Genomic DNA, 26,635 nt, shown 5'->3' with positions numbered 1-26,635 from the left:
TCTTTGTTTGAAGCAGCATTGGACAATTAAGTAATACAGCAAACCATACGTGGCGTGACATCAGCACGGTGCACAGCGAAAGCAATTATCTCCCGAAACTCCCATTCTGTTCGGTGCTAATAGTCTTGAATGACACTGACTTGCAACCCACCAGAATGGATCTGCAATTTTAGATCTGGATTCATGGGTCACAAAAGGCAATACTCAATTCATGGTTTGAAACCACCCTCTCAGTACACCATGATTACATCTCAATTGGTAACCATTTGGCTTAGAGGACGCAAGAAGACTGTGCTAACAGAATTGCAGGCTCCTGCCCATGCATTTGGGGCTATGTGGACTTACTTGTTCAGGATTTTCCCTCTCTTTGCACTTGAAAAATTCTCCAGCTGCAAGGACTCTTGAGTGAGGAAAGCGACAGCCAGGTGAAAATAGTTGTTCCACAGCTGAAACCAAAAAGGGGAGATGCTAAGGTGCCGAATCGATTAATATAGGATCTCGGAAACGCTCCGAGACGTTTAGAGTAGCATTTGCCCAGCACACACTTCTGAAAGGTTTGAAAGCCGCACTCTCTACATACACATTGCTAATCAGCCACCCACGGTGTGGTTCAGGGCTGAGCATGGGCTCTGACAGTGCAAGCAGTCAGATCCCAGCTCAGCTACTTACTTAGGCGGACACTCCAACCTCTCTGTGCCTCGGTTTCCTCAGGTAAAGTGGGAATTTCAACAGTACCTACCTGATAGGGCTGCTCAAGGACGGAGGGAGTAAAGACATGCAGTGCCCATCCAGTGGTGCCGGGAGCACGGTAAGCACGTAATAAATGTTAGCTGTTATTAATACTGTATTATGGAGCCCCTTACCTCACAGTATACAGCAAGTCCCCTACATATGAAGGAGTTCCGAGAGCACGTTCGTAAGTCCAACTTGGTCATAAGTCCAACTAAGTTAGCCTAGGTACCCAACTAACACAATCAGCTATATACCACTGCTTTTACGCTTGCTTCCGGAAGTCCTGGGCTTGAAATAAAGATACTGTACTACTGTACTCTATACAGTACTGTAAAGTACACAAAAGCACAACCAATTGTAGAGGATGCACACAAGGGACAATGTACGCCAGACGCGTGAACTAACGTACGTGATTGGACATGCAAACGCACATTTGCATGTTTGAAAGTTCACAACCTGAAGGTTCGTAGGTAGGGGGCTTACTGTATAGATTTCTATAATTTATCATTTTTATGATACTAAAAATATATAAACACTAGAAAACTGAGGAAAACGTAAAAAGATCCAACATTTCATATTTCAAGGACTTACAGACTGTACGTGGCTTAAATGACAATTTACTATAAAATGATTTTGTCATCCTAAAGCTCTTCACTGGAAGCTCTGTGTATCTGGACACAGTATCCCATAAAAGTGTCCTTCAGGGCTTCCCTGGTGGCGCAGCGGTTGAGAATCTGCCTGCCAATGCAGGGGACACGGGCTCGAGCCCTGGTCTGGGAAGATCCCACATGCCGCGGAGCAACTAGGCCCGTGAGCCACAACTACTGAGCCTGCGCGTCCGGAGCCTGTGCCCCGCAACAAGAGAGGCCGCGACAGTGAAAGGCCCGCGCACCGCGATGAAGAGTGGCCCCCGCTCGCCGCAACTAGAGAAAGCCCGCGCACAGAAACGAAGACCCAACACAGCCAAAAATAAATAAATAAATTAATTAATTAAAAAAAAAAAAGTGTCCTTCAACAAGAAATATTATGATGGGTAGATTCCTAAAGTCATGAAACTAAGACCCCCTGATTAGGTCAATGTTCAAGACCAGGTGAAGAAAATTAAAATGAAGGACGAATTCTTGGATCATGAATAGGGGCTTTCCGCTTGAACTCAGTAAATGGCACGGGCGTACCCCTCACTGCCCAGGGGAGAAACCCGGGATTTATTCTGGGCTTTGTCGTTCACAGCATCCCACCGTTTCAATCAGCAAGTCCTTCCGCTTCACCTTATAAATCCCTCCCACGCCCACCCACTTTGTCTCAGAGCTGGGGTACCACCCACCCCAAGCCAGCATCATCCCTCACAGACCAGAACAGCCTGCTTCCTGTTTCCTGTCCTTGCCTCGTCCCACAAGGCAGCCAGAGGGAACTGACACTAACCTGAGGGGCCACACTCCAGCTCAAACCTCTTCAGGAGCTTCCCACACGTTTCCGGTCAGAACAGAGTTTGAAGGGGAGTCCCGCGGCCTGGTTCCCTCTGCTTCCGCCTTGCAGCAGGCTTTCCAACCACACTCTGCACCCTTGTCTTCCCATCAGATCCTTGAGCTGACGCTCTCCCTGCCCCTGGGCCTTTGCACATGCCGGGTCCACCCCCCTCTCCTCCCTCACTGGGTCTCAGCATACCTGGACCAGGTGTGTTCGCCCTCTCCGTGCCCTCGAGCACCTTGGTCTGTCCCTACAGTCCTGCCCTAATCGTCCTCCCTTTACACTCCACGGTACACAGGGTGGGGGCAGGATTCCAGGTCTGGGGCAGAGCCTGGCTCAACGTAAGGGATCCATCAGGAATAATCAATATTTGAGGGATGAACCCATGGGGATTTCTCAAATGCAAATAAAAACTCTATGAAAAAAAAAAAAACAAAACTCTATGGACATTTCCTCCAGATTGCTTCCATCTGCATCCTCTCTCAGAGGGCGGCACCCAAGGGTGGGGGGTTGGGGAGAGCAGGTGAGAGATAAGCGGGGAGACCCTCCCCACCCCAGGAACTGCAGCAAGGGGCTCAGAGACTGGCCATCACAGATACTCCTCAGCGGACCATTCTTGTACCACAGGATATTTCAGGGGAACTTTCACCTGCTCCCAGTGGGAAAGAGCTGGAGAGAGTTTCCATCACATGTCCAAGCTCCAAGGTGCCTTCAATGATCTTAGGAAGAAATTTGTGGGTACTGGTTTTCTTATTTACGAAACAGGGATAATATTCATTGCATCCAATGAGATGGTTACACAGAGTTACGTAAAAACAAGGTGTTAACAATAATGACTCTATTTTCAGTGACCAGAGAAATAAGAGGAAATTTTCAAGCATGGATGTAGCTAAGAGTGTGGTGGGCTTCACTTATCCGGTGCTCCTCAGGAACTGGCATTTCTTCAGGAACAGAGCAGCTCAATCCCAGGTAAGTGCTGGTCTTCCCATTTCACAAATGAGGTTCAGACACTTGCTCCAAACCACAAAAAAAAAACACGTGAAGTAGAACAAGGGTCTCCAGCGGGCCATCCTGGACCTCACAGGCCACACTCTTTCCTGCCCACAAAGGCACTTTCTGTGTCAGGCCTTTTTATAATAAAAGGGGTGACTCAAATCAATAAAGTACAAGTTGCTTCCTTTGTTTCTGGAACTAACACCGCCCCGCTATGGCCACCCATCTCCCAGCAGTGCCCTCTTCTCACAGCACTGGCAGGGGTCCCTGGCCACGTTTGGGTCAGGGGCACCACTAGAGCAGGACCCAGAACGTATTTTAATGTATACCTGCTGCCCATAAAAACAACATCAACAAAAATATGAATGTGTCTTCTTAAATGCCAGTTTCACTAACTCTATATTCCTTCTCTTCACTCACACAGCGGCCAGGACGACAGCTGAGCCACAAGTCTCCTGAAAACCCTGCCCTGGGAGATATTTAGGGGAACTGCGTAGTCCATGGCCCACGTGCCTGGCGACTCAGCGTTTCCACCTGTAAAGCAGGACTGGGACCCACAGGAGATTTTTATATCCTTAGGAATGAGGAGGCTGCCTATTGTGCACCTCAAAAATCCCCTGGCCATTGTCAGAGCCTGAACAGGACGAGGGGGCCCCCCAGGAGGTGGGAGCATCTGGCATGGGGGGCAGGGGTCACGACTTCTGTGATGTTCCTCCCAAGGGCGCAGTCTGGGTCTAAGCACTGGGGAACGTGAGGCAACCCAAGTGCAGGGCCGTCTGCAAACCCAGACCTGTGCTCTGCAAGAGTGCTGAGGACAGAACAGCCAGGAAAGAGTGAGCAACTGTGCTAGCCTGAAGGAGACGAAAGACATGCAGAAACTGAAGGCATCGGGGGAGGGAGGGATGAATAGGAGGAGGACAAGGAGTTTTAGGGCAATGGAACTGGATGTGTGTCACTCTCCATTTGTCCAAACCCACAGAGTGGGCAAAACGTCTACAGTGTACCGTAATGTAAAGTAAGGACTCAGTGATTATGATGTGTGAGTGTAGGTCCATCCATTGTAACAAATGTACCATCTGGTGGGGGATGTTGATAGTGGGGCAGCTTCGTGTGCAGGAGGTGGGGGTCTACGGGAAATCTCTGCACCTCCCTCTTAATTTTGCTGTGAACTTGAAACTGCCATTAATAAAGTCTTTAAAAAAATCACATAAAAATACAAACATTAAAAAAAAAAACCCTGTAAGCTATGCGTGATTTCAGATGTGACAACTAACGGCATTCGTGATGCTGACCTGTGAAGGATGGGATTGGGACGACTGAACTTGAATGTGGTCTGAGGACTGGTTAGGGGTGATGAGAATGTACATTTCCTGCATTTGGTATTCTTACTCTAGTCAGGTAGGGGAAGGTCTCTGTTTGTATGAAATATACACTACAGATCTGGGGAGGTGATAGGGTGTCAGGCTGGCAGCTCACTAGGATAAGGTTAAGAAAAAAGAGTTCTTGGTAGCATACTTGCTGGAAATGAGAAGCAGACCAAGGAGGGACAGAGGGAAGCAGCAGCAGCCCACAGGGATGATTAGTTAAAGGAGAAGGAAGTGTCAGGAGAGAGAACTGTGCAGGGAATGTCAGAACATAAAAACGCACCTTGTGGGAGCGCCCGCTGCCCGGACCACACGCTGAAGGCGGCCTCAGCCACACGGCACCCAAGCCTCCCCCTGGGGGTGGGAGGGTGGGAGCCCTCCAAAGTGGAACAATCAAATGCACTTCACACTTGCCAAGGGACAAAGGCCAAAACGGCTCATTGCAGGCAAGGTGTTGGGCCTGAAGGGAGCGTCCAGAGGACCGTATGCATGAAACAATGCACAAGCTCAGCAATAACCAGTAAGCCCACACCCACAGCAGTCACACCTGAAATACACAGCCATCTACTCAGCACGTGATAGGCACGGCCTACATGGATAAAACAAGAAAACCTAAGGAAGGACACATAAAAAGGCCTAAATATTCCTGTGTGGGATGGGAAAAAATAAACACTGCCACGTATTCCCCGAAGTGCTGTTACATTTCCCCTACAATTATTTATGAATTCAATAGAATCCTAGTTAAAATATAGACTGCATTTTTAAGAAGTTTAACAAGGTGATTTTGAATTTCACACAGAAGAGGAAACGCGCAAAAAGAGTCAAGATAATTTTGCAATAACACACTAACGGGGAAGTCCTGGTTATACTAGCTGGGTATAAAACCCATAGGTAATAACACAGAAAACAGAAATGCACACACATGCATTTGTAATTATGAGTTTTCTCAGTGGCAGTTCAAATCATTGGGAAAGAAGAAACTATTTATAATGTGAAATAAAATTCATATGTTATTTAAACATAAAAATTCTTCTCTGCCCTTTGGACTCCTTTCTCCCCTCACTGTGCATTGTGTATCTGCATTAGGCATTGACCAAACCTCTGCCATCGGCAGAAAATAGCTGCTCAAGCATAAAGTGAAACATTCTCCTCGCATCAACAAGACAACTCCTTAAAAGATAACATCCCATTGTATATATGTGCCACATCTTCCTTATCCATTCATCTGATGATGGACACTTAGGTTGCTTCCATGTCCTGGCTATTGTAAATAGAGCTGCAATGAACATTGTGGTACATGACTCTTTCTGAATTATGGTTTTCTCAGGGTATATGCCCAGTGGTGGGATTGCTGGGTCATATGGTAGTTCTATTTTTAGTTTTTTAAGGAACCTCCATACTGTTCTCCATACTGGCTGTATCAATTTACATTCCCACCAACAGTGCAAGAGTGTTCCCTTTTCTCCACACCCTCTCCAGCATTTATTGTTTCTAGATTTTTTGATGATGGCCATTCTGACCAGTGTGAGATGATAAAAAGAAACAAAACTGAGTTATTTGTAGTGAGGTGGATGGAGTTAGAGTCTGTCATACAGAGTGAAGTAAGTCAGAAAGAGAAAAACAAATACAGTATGCTAACACATGTATATGGAATCTAAGGAAAAAAAAAAAAGGTCATGAAGAACCTAGTGGTAAGACGGGAATAAAGACACAGACCTATTATAGAATGGACTTGAGGATATGGGGAGGGGGAAGGGTAAGATGTGACAAAGTGAGAGAGTGGCATGGACATATATACACTACCAAACGTAAAATAGATAGCTAGTGGGAAGCAACCGCATAGCACAGGGAGATCAGCTCTGTGCTTTGTGACCACATAGAGGGGTGGGATAGGGAGGGTGGGAGGGAGGGAGATGCAAGAGGGAAGAGATATGGGAACATATGTATATGTATAACTGATTGACTTTGTTATAAAGCAGAAACTAACACACCATTGTAAAGCAATTATACTCCAATAAAGATGTTAAAAAAAAAAAGATAACATCCCTCTTGACCTTGTAAGGGGTCACATGACCCAACTTGATGACTTAGATCTGGATTATGTAAACTGTCAATAATATGTCATTTGATGTACCACCCTCTGTCTCAAAAAAACTTACATAAGTGTGCCTTGATTTCTAACTGGCAGAACAGTTCTCAGAGCTTTCTGAGATGTTCTCACTGGGTTATAATCCTCAAATTCAGCTTGAATTAAATTTTCCAATTCTTTCTTAGACTGACTCATTTTTTCTCTATAATAAAATAATGTGGGAAAAAGTGAAGTTGAACTCTAACCCCTAACACTAACTATAGAAAATGCACATGTAGATAAACAACAAGGACCAACTGTATAGCACAGAGAACTATATTCAATGTCTTGTAATAACCTATAATGGAAAAGAATCTGAAAAAGAATATAGATAAATATATTTTATATATATATATGTATCTGAATCACTTTGCTGTACACTTAAAGCAAACACAACTGTAAATCAACTATACTTCAATTTTTCAAAACTCATTAAAAAAAGAAATCACAGATGGATTAATCATTGGAAAGTTTAAAAAAAAGCAGAACTATAAAGGTATTAGCAGAGACTATCTACATAAAGAATAGTTAAATTTATAATCAAAGACGGATTTGCCAAGCAAAACGTAAAACCCAAAAGCCATAAAAGAACTGACACATTTAACTACAGAAAAATCAAACATTTCTATATGATAAACCTAAATCCATGGCTAAGTTATATCGTGAATTCCGACTTACAAAAAAGTATGACAAATAGCTTAAGAGAAAAATGAGCAGAGGAAATGATCAAACAGTTCATACTAGAAATCCTCACAGCCAATTAGTACTCTCAACCCAACCAGCAATCAGAGAAATACCAATAAAAATAAGAATCAACAATTTTAAAGAAATTGGTATGGGAGAAAACTCTAGACAATGACTGCTCTCAGAGAAGGCTGGTGAGATTGCAAATTGCTAGAGCATTTTAGGTCAGTCATTTATTAGTGTCCATGAAACTTAAAATATCTTACCAGTCAGCCTGGCAATTATGCTTCCAGGAACCTGTTCTATAGCAATGCAGCACTGAGATGCGTGTGTCACACTGTTCGTGGAAGCACTGCTTGGAAACGGGAAAAACTGAAAATAGCCTGCAGGTAATCAGTGCAGGAATGCCTGCACCAATGTTGGTACATTTATGTTGTGGAATATGATAGAAGTGAAAACCATGGGTGGCACGACCCAATTCACGTTCAAAACCAAAAGAAAGCAGGTCTAGGTCCAGATACAATTGACTCTTGAACAACTCGAGTTTGAATTACTAGGGTCCACTTACAGGTGGATATTTTTCAGTAGTGACTACTACAGTACTACATAGTCTGTGGTTGGTTGAATTACACTCAGATTAATCACCTTCCAACCCGCCCTCCCACATTTTTAAGGGTCAACTGTAAATGCTTAAAGAAGCCTCAAGGAGAACACACAACAATGATTTTAAAAGTTACCCAGCAGAGGGAGAAAAGGGTGAAAGGGTGGTAAGGGGCCTTTCATATTTTATTCGATGTGCGGATTTACCCTGCATAAATATTTTACGTGCATGTATCTGTGTATTAGGACATGTGAAAACAAACATTAAGCAGAGAAAATAATAAAACATTTAAAACTGTGAAAAACAGTAAGTAACATTTCCAAACACACAGTACCTGATGTACTACTATGTACTTGAATGATGATAAAACATTTTTAATTTAAAAAAATGATACAAGAAATAGGGCATAGGCACCTAAGAACTTAATCTAATAAACCGAGTAGCATATTAGCTCTAAATTTTCTGAAGACAATGCAAAAGGGAAGGTAGATGGTTGTCTAATTTTTGTTATCTGGTAACTCATTTTTGAGCCAGACCACCCTCTGGGTATACATAAATTCTTCAGGTTCCTTCTCAGTGAAAAATCCCACCCAGGAAACTAACCTGTTTGCATTTGGATGCTTTTATTTGCAAACTTTAGTAAATGAAAGTACATAATGGCAAAATCATGATTAGCAGAAATATATCCGAAGTTCAGTGGAAATGAGAGTCACAAATAGCAGATGCATAGTAAGAAATCATGCCAGGGAAAAATCAATCCTTTTTACACACACACACACACACACACACACACACACACACACGCTCCACAAGCACTGGAGAAGTAGGGCCAACATGGAAGGATCAGCTGACCACAGCCCAGGGGTGTTGCAGGGTTGCGACCTTTTGCCTGGTAAAGGCCAACTGGGGCAGCACAAAGCCGGAAGAGAATATATCAGGGGAAAATCTATATCTACAAGCAAGCTGGGCTCAGTGATGCACACCCACTTCGCCTCCTGGGCTGATCCTCATCACATTAGGATGGTCTGAGACAATCCTGGCAGCCTCACCAATTGAGACGTGGCAGCCTTCCTGCTCAGAGAGTCCCTACTTGTCACTCTGATTCAAGACTTTCACTCTGAAACAGCTCCATCTCCTTCCTCGCTAAATTGAGCAAATAGCCCAAAGGCATCATTTTCAATCCTCGGGTTCCAGTATCACACACTGTAAATTCCATTTCCACACCTTAAATGGGAAAACTTAAGTTCAAGGATTAGAAATATAAGATATGGGCTCAGACCAGCAATTTGTTTTAACATGATTTCCCAACAAAGGTCATGTCTACCTCTTCTCTTACCTGCAGCTCAAAGTTGGTTTGATCCAGAAATTTTTTGTTCAGCATATCTGCATACTGATTAATCGCTCGCAGAAAGACTCTGAAAGATCAAGAGAAAATTACATAATTACACACTTCTGCTCTGGCACCTTTGGAGGTTTGGCATTTCAATTAGCTACAATCCAAGACTGTCTGGCACGGGAACTCTCTAAGTCCTGTGAAAAGCTGTGAGGTTTTGCCAGTGAAAAGCCCAGAGAATTATATGCAGACGTTCTCCAAATTAATCAAGGACACACGCAGAATAAAAGAAACAGACCAAAATAACAGTGTGAAAGTAACATATGAAAAATATCACTAAAAACCCTAACCCTAATTTTTTTAAAAAAGAAAAGGTGCAAATTAAATATTTTTCTCAAGTCACAATGTATTAGTGTTATAAAATTGGTCTTCGCTTAGCTGGCTTTTTAAAGTGAAGCATTTGAAAGCACTATTACACACTGTCAGGCTTGGAATGGTTTGGCATGTCGACTGGAAAAAATTGCACAACCTAAAAGGTGAGAATTAATGTTTTATTCGGCGGACAAAACTGAGGACTTAAGCCTAGGACACAGCATCTCAGATCGCTCTGAGGGACGGTTCCAAAGAGGTAAGGGTGGGGCCAGGATCCACAGAAGTTTTTGCAACAAAGACCAGGTAGTCAGAACTTCAAAAGATTACTAAGAAATGGACAAATTCTTGGAAAGGTACAACTGTCCAAAACGGAACCAGGAAGAATTAGAAAATATAAACAGACCAATCACAAGTAATGAAATTGAAACTGTGATTAAAAATCTTCCAACAAATAAAAGTCCAGGATCAGTTGGCTTCACAGGTGAATTCTATCAAACATTTAGAGAAGAGCTAACACCCATCCTTCTCAAACTCTTCCAAAAAATTGCAGAGGGAGGAACACTCCAAAACTCATTCTATGAGGTCACCATCACCCTGATACCAAAACTAGACAAAGATATTACAAAAAAAAGAAAAGTATAGACCAATATCACTAATGAATATAGACGCAAAAATCCTCAACAAAATTCTAGCAAAGAAAATCCAATAACACATTAAAAGGATCATACACCATGATCAGGGATGCAAGGATTCTTCAATATATGCAAATCAATCAATGTGATATACCATATTAACAAATTAAAGAATAAAAACCATATGATCATCTCAATAGATGCAGAAAAAGCTTTTGACAAAATTCAACACCCATTAATAATAAAAAAAACTCTCCAGAAAGTGGGCATAGAGGAAACTTATCTCAACATAATAAAGGCCATATATGAAAAACCCACAGCAAACATCATTCTCAATGGTGAAAAAGTGAAAGCATTTCTTCCAATATCAGGAACAAGACAAGGGCGTCCACTCTTGCCACTATTATTCAAAATAGTTTTGGAAGTCCTAGCCACAGCAATCAGAGAAGAAAAAGAAATAAAAGGAATACAAATTGGAAAAGAAGTAGCAAAACTGTCACTGTTTGCAGATGACATGATTCTATAACATAGAAAATCCTAAAGACGCCGCCAGAAAACTACTAGAGCTAATCAAGGAATGTGGTAAAGTTGCAGGATACAAAACTAATGCACAGAAATCTCTTGCATTTCTATACACTAACAATGAAAGATCAGAAAGAGAAATTAAGGAAACAACCCCATTTACCACTGTAACAAAAAGAATACCTAGGAATAAACCTACCTAAGGAGACAAAAGACCTGTACTCTGAATACTATAAAACATTGATGAAAGAACTCAAAGATAACATAAATAGATGGAGAGATATACCATGTTCTTGGATTGGAAGAATCAATATTGTGAAAATGACTATACTACACAAAGCAATCTACAGATTTAATGCAATCCCTGCCAAACTACCAATGGCATTTTTCACAGAATTACAACAAAATATTTTGCAATTTGTATGGAAACACAAAAGACCCGAATAGCCAAAGCATCTTGAGAAAGGAAAACAGAGCTGGAAGAATCAGGTTCCCTGACTTCAGACTATACTACAAAGCTAGAATAATCAAGACAGTATGGTGCTGGCACAAAAACAGAAATATAGATCAATGGAACAGGATAGAAAGCCCAGAGATAAACCCACGCACCTGTGGTCACCTTATCTTTGACAAAGGAGGCAAGAATATACAATGGAGGAAAGACAGCCTCTTCAATAAGTGGTGCTGGGAAAACTGGACAGCTACATGTAAAAGAATGAAATTACAACACTCCCTAACACCATACACAAAAATAAAATGGATTAAAGACATAAATGTAAGACCGGACACTATAAAACTCTTAGAGGAAAACATAGGAAGAACACTCTTTGACATCAATCACAGCAAGATCTTTTTTGAGCCACCTCCCAGAGTAATGAAAATAAAAACAAAAATAAACAAATGGAGATTGATCCTTTGTCAGTTGCTTCACTTGCAAATATTTTCTCGCATTCTAAGGGCTGTCTTTTAGTCTTGTTTACGTTTTCCTTTGCTGTGCAAAAGCTTTTAAGTTTCACTAGGTCCCATTTGTTTATTTTTGTTTTTATTTCCATTTCTCTAGGAGGGGGGTCAAAAAGGATCTTGCTAAAGCAGAAACTAACACACCACTGTAAAGCAATTATACTCCAATAAAGATGTTAAAAAAAAAATAAAGAAATGGGACCTAATGAAACTTAAAAACTTTTGCACAGAAAAGGAAACCATAAACAAGACTAAAAGACAGCTCTCAGAATGGGAGAAAATATTTGCAAATGAAGCAACTGACAAAGAATTAATCTCCAAAATATACAAGCAGCTCAATATCAATAAAACAAACAACCCAATCAAAGAGTGGGTGGAAGACCTAAATAGACATTTCTCCAAAGAAGACAGGTGGCCAAGAGGCACATGAAAAGATGCTCAACATCACTAATTATTAGAGAAATGCAAGTCAAAACTATAATGAGGTATCACCTCACACCAGTCAGAATGGCCATCATCAAAATATCTACAAACAATAAATACTGGAGAGGGTGTGAAGAAAAGGGAAGAACCCTCTTGCACTGTTGGTGGGAATGTAAATTGATACAGCCACTATGGAAAACAATATGGAGGTTCCTTAAAAAACTAAAAATAGAACTACCATATGACCCAGCAATCCCACTACTGGGCATATACCCTGAGAAAACCATAATTCAAAAAGAGTCATGTACCACAATGTTCATTGCAGCACTATTTACAATAGCCAGGACATGGAATCAACCTAAGTGTCCACTGACAGTTGAATGGATAAAGAAGATGTGGCACATATATACAATGGAATATTACTCAGCCATAAAAAGAAACAAAATTGAGTTATTTGTAGTGAGGTGGATGGACTTAGAGTCTGTCACACAGAGTGAAGTAAGTCAGAAAGAGAAAAACAAATACCGTATGCTAACACATATATATGGAATCTAAAAAAAAAAAATGGTTCTGATGAACCTAGGGGCAGGACAGGAATCAAGACGCAGACGTAGAGAATGGACTTGAGGACACGGGGAGGGGGAAGGGTAAGCTGCAACAAAGTGAGAGAATAGCATTGACATATATACACTAGCAAATGTAAAACAGATAGCTAGTGGGAAGCAGCTGCATAGCACAGGGAGATCAGCTTGGTGCTTTGTGACCACCTAGAGGGGTAGGATAGGGAGGGTGGGAGGGAGATGTAAGAGGGAGGGGATATGGGGATATATGTATACATATAGCTGATTCACTTTGTTATACAGCAGAAACTAACACAACATTGTAAAGCAATTATACTCCAATAAAGATGTTAAATAAAAAAAAATCTACAAACAATAAATGCTGGAGAGAGTGTGGAGAAAAGGGAACCCTCTTACATTGTTGGTGGGAATGTAAATTGATACAGCCACTATGGAGAACAGCATGAAGTTTCCTTACAAAACTAAAAAGAGAACTACCATATGACCCAGCAATCCCACTACTGGGCATATACCCTGAGAAAACCTTAATTCAAAAAGACACATGTACCCCAGTGTTCATTGCAGCACTATTTACAACAGTCAGGACATGGAAACAACCTAAATGTCCATCAACAGATGAATGGATAAAGAAGATGTGGTACATATACACAATGGAATATTACTCAGCCATAAAAAGGAATGAAATTGGGTCATTTGTAGAGATGTGGATGGACCTAGAGTCTGTGATACAGAGTGAAGTAAGTCAGGAAGAGAAAAAAAAATATCGTATACTGACACATATATGTGGAATATAGAAAAATGGTACAGATGAACCTATTTGCAGGGCAGGAATAGAGATGCAGATCTAGAGAACGGACCTGTGGACACGGAGGGGAAGGGGAGGGTGGGATGAATTGGGAGATTAAGATTGACATAGATACATGACCATGTGTAAAATAAATAGCTAGTGGGAACCTGCTGTATAGCACGGGGAGCTCAGCTCGGTGCTCTGTGATGACCTAGATGGGTGGGATGGAGGAGGCGGTGGGAGGGAGGTCCAAGAGGGAGAGGATATATGTATATACATACAGCTGATTCACTTCATTGTACAACAGAAACTAACACAACACTGTAAAGCAACTATATTCCAGTAAAAAAAAAAAAAAGAAAGAAAGAAAAAGAAAATCAGATATCTCAAGTTAAGGAATTTAGTGTTTTTCATATATGGGAAGGTATAAGAGTCTGGGCTCACTGAAATCATTCCTTTGATATGCACCTCAGCTATCTGGGGCCAGTATCCTGTGATTTCTCATCCTGAGTTCACTCAGGGCTCACCACAGGGGTGGCTATAATGTGATGGCTTGATGGCTGCAATATCCTTTGTTTACTGATATGGCAGGCAACATTTTTTTTTTTAATCGATAAGTGAAATATCATCAAGCTTGGACGTATGGCTTACTTCAGTATCATTTGTCCTATATGCCAAATGCTAATTTTAGTCACTGTTTACTTGTTTAAATAAAATAAAAAAGTTTTAGTAGATATGAGAATAATTTGACAAGAGTTTTAGCAGGAATTTTAATTCATTGATTCATTGATAAGGTACCATTTTAAGAACACAGGACAAAATATCACACCCTTCCATACCTTGACCTTTCCTTTTCCGTGATGAAATATATTATACAACTCAGGGTTGTCACAAATGACTCCAGAGTACTAAGTGTTTCATAAGGTTGTTTGTTCAGTAGATTTGTTTTATTACTCTGGAGAGTGTTTACAACAACAGAGCTTAGTCCTGATACTTCTTTTTAAATGACCCTTCTCCCTCTGCACAAAGGCAGGACGCAAGAGGAATTAGCATTAGGTCGCAGATAATAAACTTCATTACACTTCCTCTAGTTAGACAGCAGGAAGCAGCCAGAGTGTAAGAGAAATCTAGGTTACTTACTAGGAACTGGTGCTCTCTGACAACAGGATCTCTTTAGCTATGCAATGCCTGGAGAAGCTCCCCAGCCCTGACAGTCCCAGAGCCACTAAAGGCCAGTTAGCCTGGGAGGAGGGAGAGAGGGAAGGTCCACCTGGGGCTTTAAGGAGGTCTCCATCACCACCTCCCACCATCATCTCCTGTCCAACACCCGCTATCATGCAGCTTTCTCTGGCATAGCTCAAAGAAAGAGGATTTGCAGACATCATTTCATTAAGAGACCTATCAGGGATCCAGGACCAAAACGAGTATGACAGATGACCTGTGCCGGAGTTTGCTGTCTTAGTGGCTGAAGGAAACCGTAGCCGGAGTTATCTGAATTCTTCCCTGAGGATGTTGAGACATAACCAGAAAGGAGGAATTGGTGCTGCAAGTGACTATGAATGGCGGGGCGTGGGCGCGCTGGCTTGTCCGCTAACCAGGAGCATGGAGTGGGCAGCAGCATCAGCCATAGGGGGGCCAGATTCTGCCACTATAGGATGCCTAGTTAAACTGGAAAAATCGATCTTCTGGCTGAATTTCATAATTTACTGAAAAAAAAGCTGAATACAGGGCATTGAGGGCATCCTGACAAATTAACCCAGGACCAGGACAAAATCACTAGATTCAGGATACGCCTCATATATACAGGTCACCTGGCAACCCTAATCAGCCCTCCAGTCTTGGGCTGAGGTTGCCCATGTCATGTTCGGTCCTCAGAAGTACGGGATGCGTGGCTCAAGAGAAGATGCTCTACCCGGCCCACGTGACCCTTGGCAATTGTGTTACACAGCATCTGGGGACGTGCACTGCAGTGACCCCAGCAACCGGAGGAAGCCCCAGGTGTCAGGGGAGTAAGACAACTTCCTGTCACGGGGCTGAGAGGGGCTGTCATACAGCACAAAACCACTAGGCTTACGGCCAGGGACATTTTCTTTTTCCCCTTAACTTTTCCTTCCGCTTCAGAAATTGGCCGTTCACTGGCGTAGCCCAGAGTCCTTATGAGCTTTAAGGAAGCCACTCCCTCCAGCCCTCTATGACAATAATGACAAGTTCACTAGGACATGCCTTATTATTACGGGCTAATTATTGTGCCTCAAGATAGCACCCAAACAGCTGCAATATGCTATTTCTAATTAAGCTCTGGAACAATTTCAGCTAGTTAAATAAAGATATTGCTCAAAATGACTTAAAAAAAAAAAGATGCCATGCTGAAATAATATGAAGGCTGAGCAAAAACTTTTTAATGAACTGACAACTGAGAAGGAGCAGTGCTGAGAGAGATTCTATAATTTAGAGTCGCTATAAATTTTTTAAAAAGCCAGGACAAAAAACCAAATAACACAGAATACAAGTTGTAGGGGAAAAACTAAAGGGATGATCAAATAAAAACCATCATCAATGCTGCAACAGAGGTGAGCCACTCAGGCTACAGGTATCAAGGGCCACCTCACTTCTGCAGAACCATCCGGGACACACATACATTCCATCCTACCTTTCACACTTAATGGGATTAAAATCTTAGCAATGTTCCAAGTCCACTTGAACACAAATCAATTAACTAGGCAAAAAGAAACATAAACAGAGGCTAACTTTTAGGTAAGAATATTTACTATCTGCTGTAATTCATGAGTTACTTCTAATAACTATCAAACTGAGGGAAATAAGTAAGAAAATCACATTAGAAACTTTCGCGTAACAATCTGCTTTCAGTCAAAGATTATGGAAAGCATCAGAGCTAAGCCAAGCGATTGGACAGCAGGATGCCTTACTAGTCTGAAATGAAGGGTTTCAGCCCAGCTCAGCAGAGGGGAAGAGCAAGTCTTTTCTGTCGGGGAGCAATGAGAGGGAGGATGGGGTGCAAGTGGGCTCTGCTCTGCGTCCCTGGTGACCCTGTCCACGCTGGGCACTGCTGGAGTTGCACTCAAGGACAGAGAAGCCCTCCAGACTGTTCCCAAACGGTCCTGTTTATTCACCCACATGTCTGCAATGCCAAATGGGCATCTGGCACATCACATATGTTCACTATGTATTAGCCACAGGAAAGAATGAATGGATGAATATGGATGGATGGATGGATGGATGGACGGATGGACGGATGGATGGATGGATGGATGATGGATGGATGAGCTGGCCCAGAAGATCAGGCCCTGACCCACATCAGAGGGCTCAGGGAGGCTAGAATATTTGGTAGCCCCCGGCTCTCCCTGGAGTCCTTGCATTCCGAGTAGACTTTCCACTGTGGGGTTCAGCCCTTTAGAGGTTCTTGGTAACCACATTTCTCATTAGGCATTTGGCATTTATGGCTGGGCATTGCTCCCCTCCACTTCTGGAGCTGGTTACTTAATGGAGGGAACCTCGTCTTTTACACATCAGGATCCCCCAAAGCACATCTTACCGCTGTGCATATTTAGAAATGTTCTGATCTAAGGGAGCATCAGTTTATAACTGCACTAACAGGTGTCTCAGAGCCAGTGGTATGTCCAGGAACTCCTACCACGCAAACAAACACCCATACACACACATACACACACACACACACACACACACACACTCAGAGCCTGCTCGAGAGGGGAGGGGGAATCCACCCTCTGGCAATCTGCATTGGTCTTTATTCTCTCCATCCAACATTACTGTACATAAATGTCAGGACCCAGTGAATAGAGGTCATGCCTACTGTTCATAATGTTCCCAGCTCCCAAGAACACGAGAAGGAGATGCTTGTAGGGAGGGGACAGAGAACATGGCAGGTGGAAGGCAGGGAGCAGTTCAGAAAGGTGTTGCTTTGACTCTGCCAGAAAAGAGAGGGAGTGGAAGAGATGTGAACCAAGCAAGTCATGTCTCATTCTGAGCCACGAGAGTGAAGTAATTTCTAAAAAACGAAGCTAATGGTGTGAGAACTAAATGCTTTCATGGATGCTGTCCCACACGGTCAAAATGATTAAGAAAAAGGGCAAGCCAATATTTCACAGAGCTCTTTTCAATCATTTTTAATCTATGAAAGGATTTATTTATAATCTAAAAATTTTAAAGGTAAAACCAAACACACAAACTAAATAATGTAGAGAGAGCCACAGGCAAATCCCCCAAAGATTTAGAAGCCCTAAGGTCTAGATGTACTGTCTGTAGACATTCAAATTATTCAAGACAAATGGCTGCACCTTTTCTTGTTAATGGCTCCGTGGAAAGAACTCCATCTCGCTCTGTTTGGTAACTGACACCTTCCTGTCTCCAGAGAGTCAAGGTCACCACCTTTACCCCTCTCGTCACAACGTTACCCATTTTAAATAATCTGGGGGCCTGGTGACACAGAGATCATTCATTCCCAAAGCTCATACAATTAAAAACAAACAAACAAAAAAGCCCAGGAAGTTTTCCTTGACTTCCTTCTCTTCTACATGAACATTTAACTACAGTGAGCTGCCACTGGAAACAAAATGCTGCGCTGTAATTCCTGATGGTGTCAAATACGAGTTTAACTGTCTACACACACAGACACATCCAATTACAGTTTTAATCTAATTATTTCTATCAACTATTATCTATCTATCTATCCATCCACCCACCTATCCATCCATCTACCTATCTATCCATCCATTCATCTATCCATCTATCATCTATCTATCTACCTACATACCTATCCATCTACCTATCCATCTATCTATCTATCTATCTATCTATCTATCTATCTATCTATCTATCTATCCATCTATCTACCCATCCATATCTCTCTCTCTTTACATCCATGTAAACATATGGCTAGAAGACCTTCAAAAGGTGCCCAAGTTTTTGAGATTCTCCTATTTTCAACCAACACATAAAGGTACTAAACCATGGGGCCTCTAAACTCTCTTGAACTTTAAATCTCAGGTTGTTTTTTTTTCTTTACCTTCGAGATTAAAGGTAAGGAAGATGTACTGCCACATAATTCAAAGTCCTTTGAACACTATGACGTCCGCTGACGCTTTACAAAATGGTAAGTAGCATTTGGTAAAAAGGGGACACAAGCCCCATGACTCGACTTTTGCAGTGTTCGCGAGAAGGCTGGGTGAGGAGGGGCGAGGCTCCGAGAAGGAGGCAGCTGCCGGTTTCCAAGTCTCCCAACCACAGGCGTTTTCCAGAAGCCAACCCCCGGCCTTGCCTCTCACCCACATCCCCACTGTATCCCTGCACAAAAGGGCCAAGGCTGTCTCGTGAGCTCCAGCAGGGGACCGTCCCCCAAAGCTACCTATTGGAAAGCAATGTGTGTTGAGCAACCAAAGTAGCACAGTCCTAAATAATTATGTGTTAACTGAGAAGAAGGGAACTTAGAAAGCGGAACATAATCAGAAACCAATTTAACTACTAGAAGCTCCTGGCACAATTACAGTCCCTAAAATGACTTTATTATGACAGGGCCACAGGCATTTCTGTATCTCTGCTACCCAGTGTTCGCTGCCAATGAAACTGCAAGATGAGAGGTCTTATTACTACAGAGAGAAATACATCTATCGAGAGATGCCCTGAGCTTCCAGGGCAAGGTAAAGCCCCATTTCTCAAATGGTGAAGCTGTGGGGCTTCTCTTATTCCTTCTCTAAACTTACTTTAAGCTATATAATTAGATTGTACAGTTCAATACGAGGGCATTTAAATACCTCTGGCATTCACATAAGAGCCGCTCTGGGGGGAAAAAAAATCTGCATCTTTTAACAAAATGTTTTGCCCAAAGTGGTTAGAAAAAAAGGCAACAAATGTAAAGCAACGCATCCTATCCCTGTAGAACAATAAGTCAAGGAATCGTAGCTGGAAATTTGCCTGAAAATGATTTCCGCATCGTTCAGGAATGCTGGGAAGGAGAGGCAACTTCAGGTGAAGTGATGAAAGCGGTGCAGAAGCTGCCACTTCAATTCCAAGGGACGGACGCTTTCCTCCAGCTGATTGTTCTCCCGGCACCTCCCACAAGCAGCACGGCGTCAAGTCAGTGTCTAAACAGCATCAGCCACTTGCCCTGATGGGATCTTGGGTGAGGAACGAAGACCACATGAGCACAGAGAAGTGACTTCTAGGAAAGACCCTGGTGTGTCTCGAGGTGAAGTGATGCACACAGAAGGTGGGGGGCTTTGGTGGGACCCGCTTCCAGTCTTTGCAACTTGGGAAACAGTGGGAAGACCAGTGTCATGAGAACTTTCTGGGAATGAGGCTGGAAGAGTTGGCTGGGGCCGTGAGAGGGTGGAGACACCAAGGTGCAGAATCTGCACCTCTGACGGTAGGCAATGGGGGCCCTGAAGACTTTAAAGCAGGGAAGAGGCCAGAAAGGCAAAAGGGTCAGCCGCCCTTGTTTCCTGAATGCATGAGATTTCCTCATTTCTTTTTCAAATCAATAAGCCTTCGACATCCATCAGATTCCTAACTAAAATGCAAATCGCTCTGAACCTTTCTGCTGGCCAGCTCTGGGAGAAGTGGGCTCAGTCCGTGAGGCCCAGGAATACAGAGAATTCCCAGGGAGGGTCTGCTCCAGACTAAGAAGGTCTCATCGCTGCTGGGGGGGTCTCCTGGAGCAGACATCTGTGGGCCCTGGTCTGCAGGTCCGACTCACGCTCAACACACTGGTGTTCTGGATGCATGGTCTGTCTCCTGTCTCAGGTTCCGGCCAAAACAGTGCCTATTGTGCACGAACCACAGTGGGCTGAAGGCGAGACATCCTGAAAGTGGTGGGACCGACCACCGCTCTCTGCCTCTGCCACTTGACCACCCCCCTAACTTTCTGCTGCTTTGCTGGTGAGCATTTTCTGAGCACCTTGTATGTTCCAGGCAGTGTTGTTACTTCACAGACATCACTGTGTGTGATACTCACGAGTCTTGGGGGGTATGAATTACCTAATATTTTACAAATAAGGAAACGAAAGCTCAGAGGAGCAGAAGTCCATGTTCCTTACAGTAGGCTTAGATCAAGGTGACAACGGGTCACAATTATGCCACCTTTCTTAGGAGCGTCAATCAGTGAGGTCAGCATGATACAAGTATAACCCTGCAACTGTGTTCCTTTTACACTGTATGGAGGAAAATCTCCAACACACGCAAAAGTAGACAGCAAAAGAGACCCCCGTACTCCTCACTCAGCTTCAACAATTACCACTTTCTACTCATGCTTGCTTCCGCTCTCCCCCATCCTGCCCCCCTCCCACATTATTACTGTTGTTATTTTTAAACAGACTTGATTCCTGAGGGCAGCTTTAGGTTCACAGCAAAATCGAATGCAATGTACAGAGAGTTCCCCATCCCCGCTGGCTCCTCCAAGGCTGACATCCTGCACCAGGACAGTACATGCATTCTAACTGATGGACTTATATTGACTCATCATCATCACCCAAAGCGCAGAGTGTCATTAGGGCTCACTCCTGGGGTCGTATATTCTATGGCTTTGGACAAATATACAAGAACACATTTCCACCATGACAGTAGCATACAGAATAGTTTCACGGTGCTAAAAACCCTCTGTGCTCTGCCTTTCCATCCTCCCCCTCCCACTGCGCCCCTGGGAGCCACTGATCTTTACTGTCTCCATAGATCTGGTTTTTCCAGGATGTCATTTTGTTGAATCCCACAGTGTGTAGCCTTTTCATAGTGGCCCCTATTATTTTTAGAATGTTTTCTAATTTTTCCCAGGTTTGAGACCCTTAACATTTAAGGCACTTTACAGCAAAGACTTGAAACACATTCTCTTGTTAATCTCTTTTCTAACTCATCTGGGCAGCAAGTGCCTGCCGTACACAGAGTTCATGCGTCATCGTGGCTTAAAGCACGTCCTGCACCATAGCCCGGGCTAACGCTCAGGAAGCACCTCTGCCCCTGATGGGCCGGATGGTTTAGGGTGGGTCGCTCTATGGAAAATGGGTTACTAGCACACACCTCACCAGGCTTTTCTGACGTCTCCATGTCTGTGATGCGGCAGTTGTCTCATGAACGGCATCAATTACTGTTACGACTAATACACACCCACCCCTGGTTTCTTCCCACGCTGCCTACAGCTCTCTCTCCCATCCTTCAAAGCAAGGTTCCCCACAGCCTAATTTTGTAAATAAAGTTTTTTGATTTCTTTTTTTAATAAAGGCTTTAAAAAAAATTGCGGTAAAGTACATGTAACACAAAATCTACTATCTTCACCATTTTTAAATGTACGCACGTTTCGGTGGCATTAAATACGTTCACATTGTTGTGCAACCATCACCACCATCCATTTCCAGAGCTCTTTTCATAAAACAGAAACTCTGTCCTGATTAAACAGTAACTCTCTACTCTCTCCAGCCCCTGGCCCCTGGCAACCACCCTTCTCCTTTCTGTCTCTAGCATTTTGATTACTCTAGGGACCTCACAGAAGTGGAATCCTACAATGTCTGTCATTTCGTGTCTGGCTTACTTCACTCAGCATAATGTCCTCAAGGTTCATCCATGTCGTAGCATGTGTCAGAACGTCCTTCCTATTAAAGGCTGAATAATATTCTACTGTGTGGATAACGCCACATTTTATTTATCCACTCATCCATGGATGGGCACGTGGGTTGCTTCCACCTTTTGGCTACAGTGAAGAATGCTGCTGTAAACATGGGTGAACAAATATCTCTTCAAGTCCCTGCTTTCAGTTCTTTTGGGTCTATACCCAGAAGTGGAATTGCCAGGTCAGGTGGTAATTCTGTGTTTAGTTTTCTGAGGAACCTCCATACTGTTTTCCACAGCGGTCGTACCGTTTTACATTCTGGCCAACAGTTCAAGGTTCCAATTCCTCCACATCTTTGCCAACGCTTGCGTTTTTTTGTTTTGGGTTTTTATGTTTTTGTTTTTGGGTACTAGCCATTCTAATGGGTGTGAGGTGGTATAAATAAAGTTTTCTTAGAACACAACCACGTCCTTTCATTGAGGGATTTTCTATGGCTGTCTTTGCACGACAAAGGCAGTGTTGAACAGTGATGCCTGCAAAGGTACCTGGCCCTTAACAGAAAGTTTTGCCAACCTCTGCAAAGCTGTGCTTCAGTTCTGATCTGTCCTCTACACAGAGTTTTTGGAGAGTTCTTCACCTATTTCAGGAGGGAGCCAGGGCTCTCATCTGTTTCTTGGCATCAGAAAATAAAGCTTGTTGATCAAACAGATGTTAAAAAGCCCCCTCCAAAGCTTAGAGAAAGCAGCTTCCCTCTTTGAGCCTGGAAGTGGTGTTACTGAGAGCTGGGAGAGGACCTCCCTCGCGGTCCAGTGGCTAAGAGTCCGCGCTTCCACTGCAGGGTGTGAGGGTTTGATCCCTGGTTGGGGAAGATCCCAAATGCCGCGACGTGTGGCCAAAAAAAAAAAAAAAAAAAAAGAGTTGGGAGAAAAATGATTTGGAAACCAAAGTCGGCAGGTTCCCTCCATTTGCACCTCCAGGGCACCAAGCATGTCTTAACTAACAGTTTTATTTCAGGGTCAAGTTTTTTACATGTATAAAGCTACCCTCTCCCTCTACTCTCTAGTACCTCCTTCTTCTACTTTCCTCTCCATCCCCAATCCTGCCTGCCTCACCTATTTCAACATCACACAACATCACAAAATAAGTGTTGGCTGATTTAGGGACATCCTGGGTAAAGGGGGAAAATCCCCAAGACAGACACATCAGAAAGGCCCAACAGCAAATGCTAAGAAGTGAGATGTCTCCATTGATGGAGGGACCATGCAAGGGACAGGCATATCCCCATTCTAGAATCAGCCATGGCGAATAAGCGAGGGTCCCGGCTGACCCCGGAGACCCCCACCACCAGCACCCCCGCATCCATCTGGCAAGCCCCCTCCCTCCTCTCCCAGGGTCCTCCTGTTGTTCCCGTGATTGTAACTAGAGGTGTCAGGACAGCCATGGTGGATCTGCCCAAGGACAGCCACGGGTGGGTACGCTAGGGGGCAGAGGAAGCGGGAGGGAGGCGTGACCACTGACCCATCCCTTGGCCATACGCCCCGACTGCCCTGGAAGACGTGCTTTCCAGGGTGTAAGAGCGTGTGTATCTGTCACCGAAGTATTTTCTGAGTTCCAGATATGTGGGAGTAGGGGGTGGCGGTAGAAATGAGGACTCAAGAATTGCTTTTTAGTGATGAAACATTTTGGAAATAAGTAGTGGTGATGGTTGCACAACAAGGTGGATGGAATGAATGCCACTGAACTGTACCCATATATACGGTTAAAATGGCAAATTTTATGTTATATATATTTTACCCCAATAAAAAAAAAAGAAAAAGAAAAAGAAAAACATGAGAAGGGAAGAGAACAGGGTATTTCCAGAAACCGCAGCAGGGGGGATCCTGATTTTTCTGTTCATAACCCCACCATCAGTATGATGCAGTGCCATGATTTAAAAACAAACAAACAAAACAAACAAAAATAAACCAACAAATGAAGAAAAACCAACTTGGGAATAAGAACTTCTGAATTTTCCTCCCCGAAGAACCAGGTTGTTCAGATTTATTTTGGGAGGAGGCAGGGCATTAAAAAAAAAGTGTGAATATAAATAAATGGAAACCTGATAATGACAACAAGCATCCACCCAGAGGCCTTTAAGATCCTAGTGCGTCATTTCTCACTTAACCTGACACATGACAGAGGTCACCTAACACTGCATGTCTCAAATCTACTGCAAGTCCATTGACACTTTATTCCCTATAGCACTCAGCAGTGTATCTTGTATAAAATACAGTACAATTGAATCCGCTTAGTAAGCCCAGGAAAACATGAAGTGGTCAGAGGCTCTGAGCCAACTGCAGGGCCCAGGGCAAAAAATCTTAAGAGAAACTAGCATAGTTACACAAAGGGGATGATTCTTTCCAGCTATTTCACACTCGGAATATACTAGCTATGCCCAGAATCTATCCTGGTTCATTTTCACGACTTGCTAATGGGCACTGTCATCATTTAGCAAACGAATGTAATTTCCTTTACGTTCGTTTGCCAAAGGCTAAAAACTGGGACAAGGTTTTCTGCCCATTCAGGGGGCTGGGTGCTTGCACGTGTGCATGGAGCGGGCACCTGGCAGCTGGCGGTGTTTCCACATTTCCCCTCCTCACTGGTGTTCGGCTACTTCTACTCACTACTCGTTTAGTTTCCCTCCCACTAGGCTGGTGGGCCTCTCCGTGGGGGGGTACCCCTCTGAGAGCTCTGTGCCTAAATCACGTCCCATCCCTCAGGCTGTGCAACCTTGGGCAAGTGAATGAATACCTCTGAACTCCAGTTTTCCTTATCGAGGTCTGGGAGTGGGGGAGGTAGAGGGGTCAGTGTTTGCAAAGGGCTTGGGTTATTCTAGCTGCTCAGTAATCGGCAGGTGCTATCAGGAGTGTGATAAAGATACAAAAAATGAAGACCTCTGTCCTCTTCTTTGTTATTTGTTTCCAAAGAGGCCTCTGAAGGAGCTCTTCAGCTTGTCGTGAGCAAAGGAGCCTTTACGAGATCAGTGTTCATGAAAGCTCAGCTGTTGTTGAAGCTCTTAGAAAAGAAGAATGTCTTGTAACTTCAGGTCTTTGATTTTATTGGGGCTTAGAATTCTTATCACTCAATGGTTGAGCGTATGGATCTTTCTTCCACTATCTTTGTCCGTGGAGAGCAGCTCAGATAGTGCCAAAGACTTTCATGGAAGGGGTAACTTCTCAAGACGGAAAAGGGTGGCCTGGTGAGGCTCACGCTCGGGTTTTGAGACGAACGGTGCTGCAGAGACAGGTCCCAGCCCAGGGCCGCAGCTCATCCCCAGCTCCCGGCCGGACAGGCATCACGTGAGGGCCACCTGCCCTGGGCAGTGCCGCCATCTTGGTAGGTTGCCTGCTGGTATGTAACAAATTACCACAAATGTAGTGGCTTCAACAGCCATTATGTCACAGTTTCACAGGTCAGAACTCCCTGCGGGCTAAGCTGGGTCTTTGCTTGAGGTCTCAGAAGGCCTTGGTCCAGGCACTGGCCAGGGTGGGTTCTGACATGGAGGCTCTTGACTTCCAGGCTCATCCAGGCAGAAGCCAATTCTTTGCAGTTGTAGGTCTGAGGCCCCCATTTCCTTGCTGCCAGCTGGGGTCCCCTCTCTGCTCTTACGGGCTACCTGCATTCCCTCTCATGTGGCCATCATCACATCGGCATCTGAGTCCTTCTGATGCTTCAAACTCTCACTTCCTTCTGCCATGAGCCAGAGAAAACACTCTCCTTTTATAGGACTCCTGGGACGACATTAGGCCCGCCCAGATAATCTCCCTATCTTAAGATCCACTAATTATATCTGTAAAAATCCCTTTTTCCAGGCGATGCAACACAGTCACAGGAACGTTAATGTATCCTATTCATACTCCCATCCACGTCCCAGCAGAGGAGATTCTCCAAGGACCCTCACTGACAACTTGGAACCACAAACCTCTATGCCAAACTGCTTTTTCTGGGTCCCACTTTCATTCTTCTGAAAGCCCGAGAGGGGGAGAGAGAGAGAGAGAGAGAGAGGGAGAGAGGGGGAGAGAGAGAGAGAGAGGCTGCCATCATGGAATTCTCTCTTTTGTTGGCCCCCGTGCTGTTCTGAGTATCTGAGACAAGATAAAAGACTCAGCTTAGTGAAGGGGAGGTTGGTGAAGCTCAAGCTCGAAATACCAACCTGAACCAGGTCTTGCAAGAATGAAGTGGCTCTTTCAGAAGCCGTTTGTTTGCAACCCACCGAGTGACACTTTCTATTAACAGGCATAACCTTATTCCAAGCCCAGGATGCCGTCTGATTCCAAGCTCATTTGCTCGCTGGATTCAGTGTAGCAACCCAGAACACAAGAGCTCAAGAACTGAATAATGATTTTCTTCCCCATACAGTCCATAAAAATCACCTAAACAGCCATTCTTATTTACATAATTCCTCTGATTTATTCTAAAGAAATGAGGCTTTCTTTTTAGCGAGAATA

At 43.7% G+C, this 26,635-nt stretch overlaps 1 protein-coding gene across 2 annotated transcripts in view; it reads right to left on the bottom strand.

Moving 5' to 3' along the window:
• Nucleotides 1–26,635, bottom strand: part of DOCK1 (dedicator of cytokinesis 1) — a 526,335-nt gene that overhangs the window by 108,224 nt on the left and 391,476 nt on the right. For both annotated transcript variants that reach the window (XM_082406605.1, XM_082406606.1), the window contains exons 30-31: nucleotides 9,306–9,384; nucleotides 346–446 (exon numbers count right to left, since the gene is read on the bottom strand). In XM_082406605.1, the coding sequence (XP_082262731.1) occupies nucleotides 346–446; nucleotides 9,306–9,384 (180 nt within the window). The remainder of the gene's footprint in view (nucleotides 1–345; nucleotides 447–9,305; nucleotides 9,385–26,635) is intronic.

The sequence above is a fragment of the Balaenoptera borealis genome (genome assembly GCF_965194805.1).
Source record: "Balaenoptera borealis genome assembly, chromosome: 10".
NCBI lineage: Eukaryota > Metazoa > Chordata > Mammalia > Artiodactyla > Balaenopteridae > Balaenoptera > Balaenoptera borealis.
The sequence above is the reverse complement of the archived record's forward strand: the minus strand, read 5'-3'. Positions and strand labels throughout refer to the sequence as shown.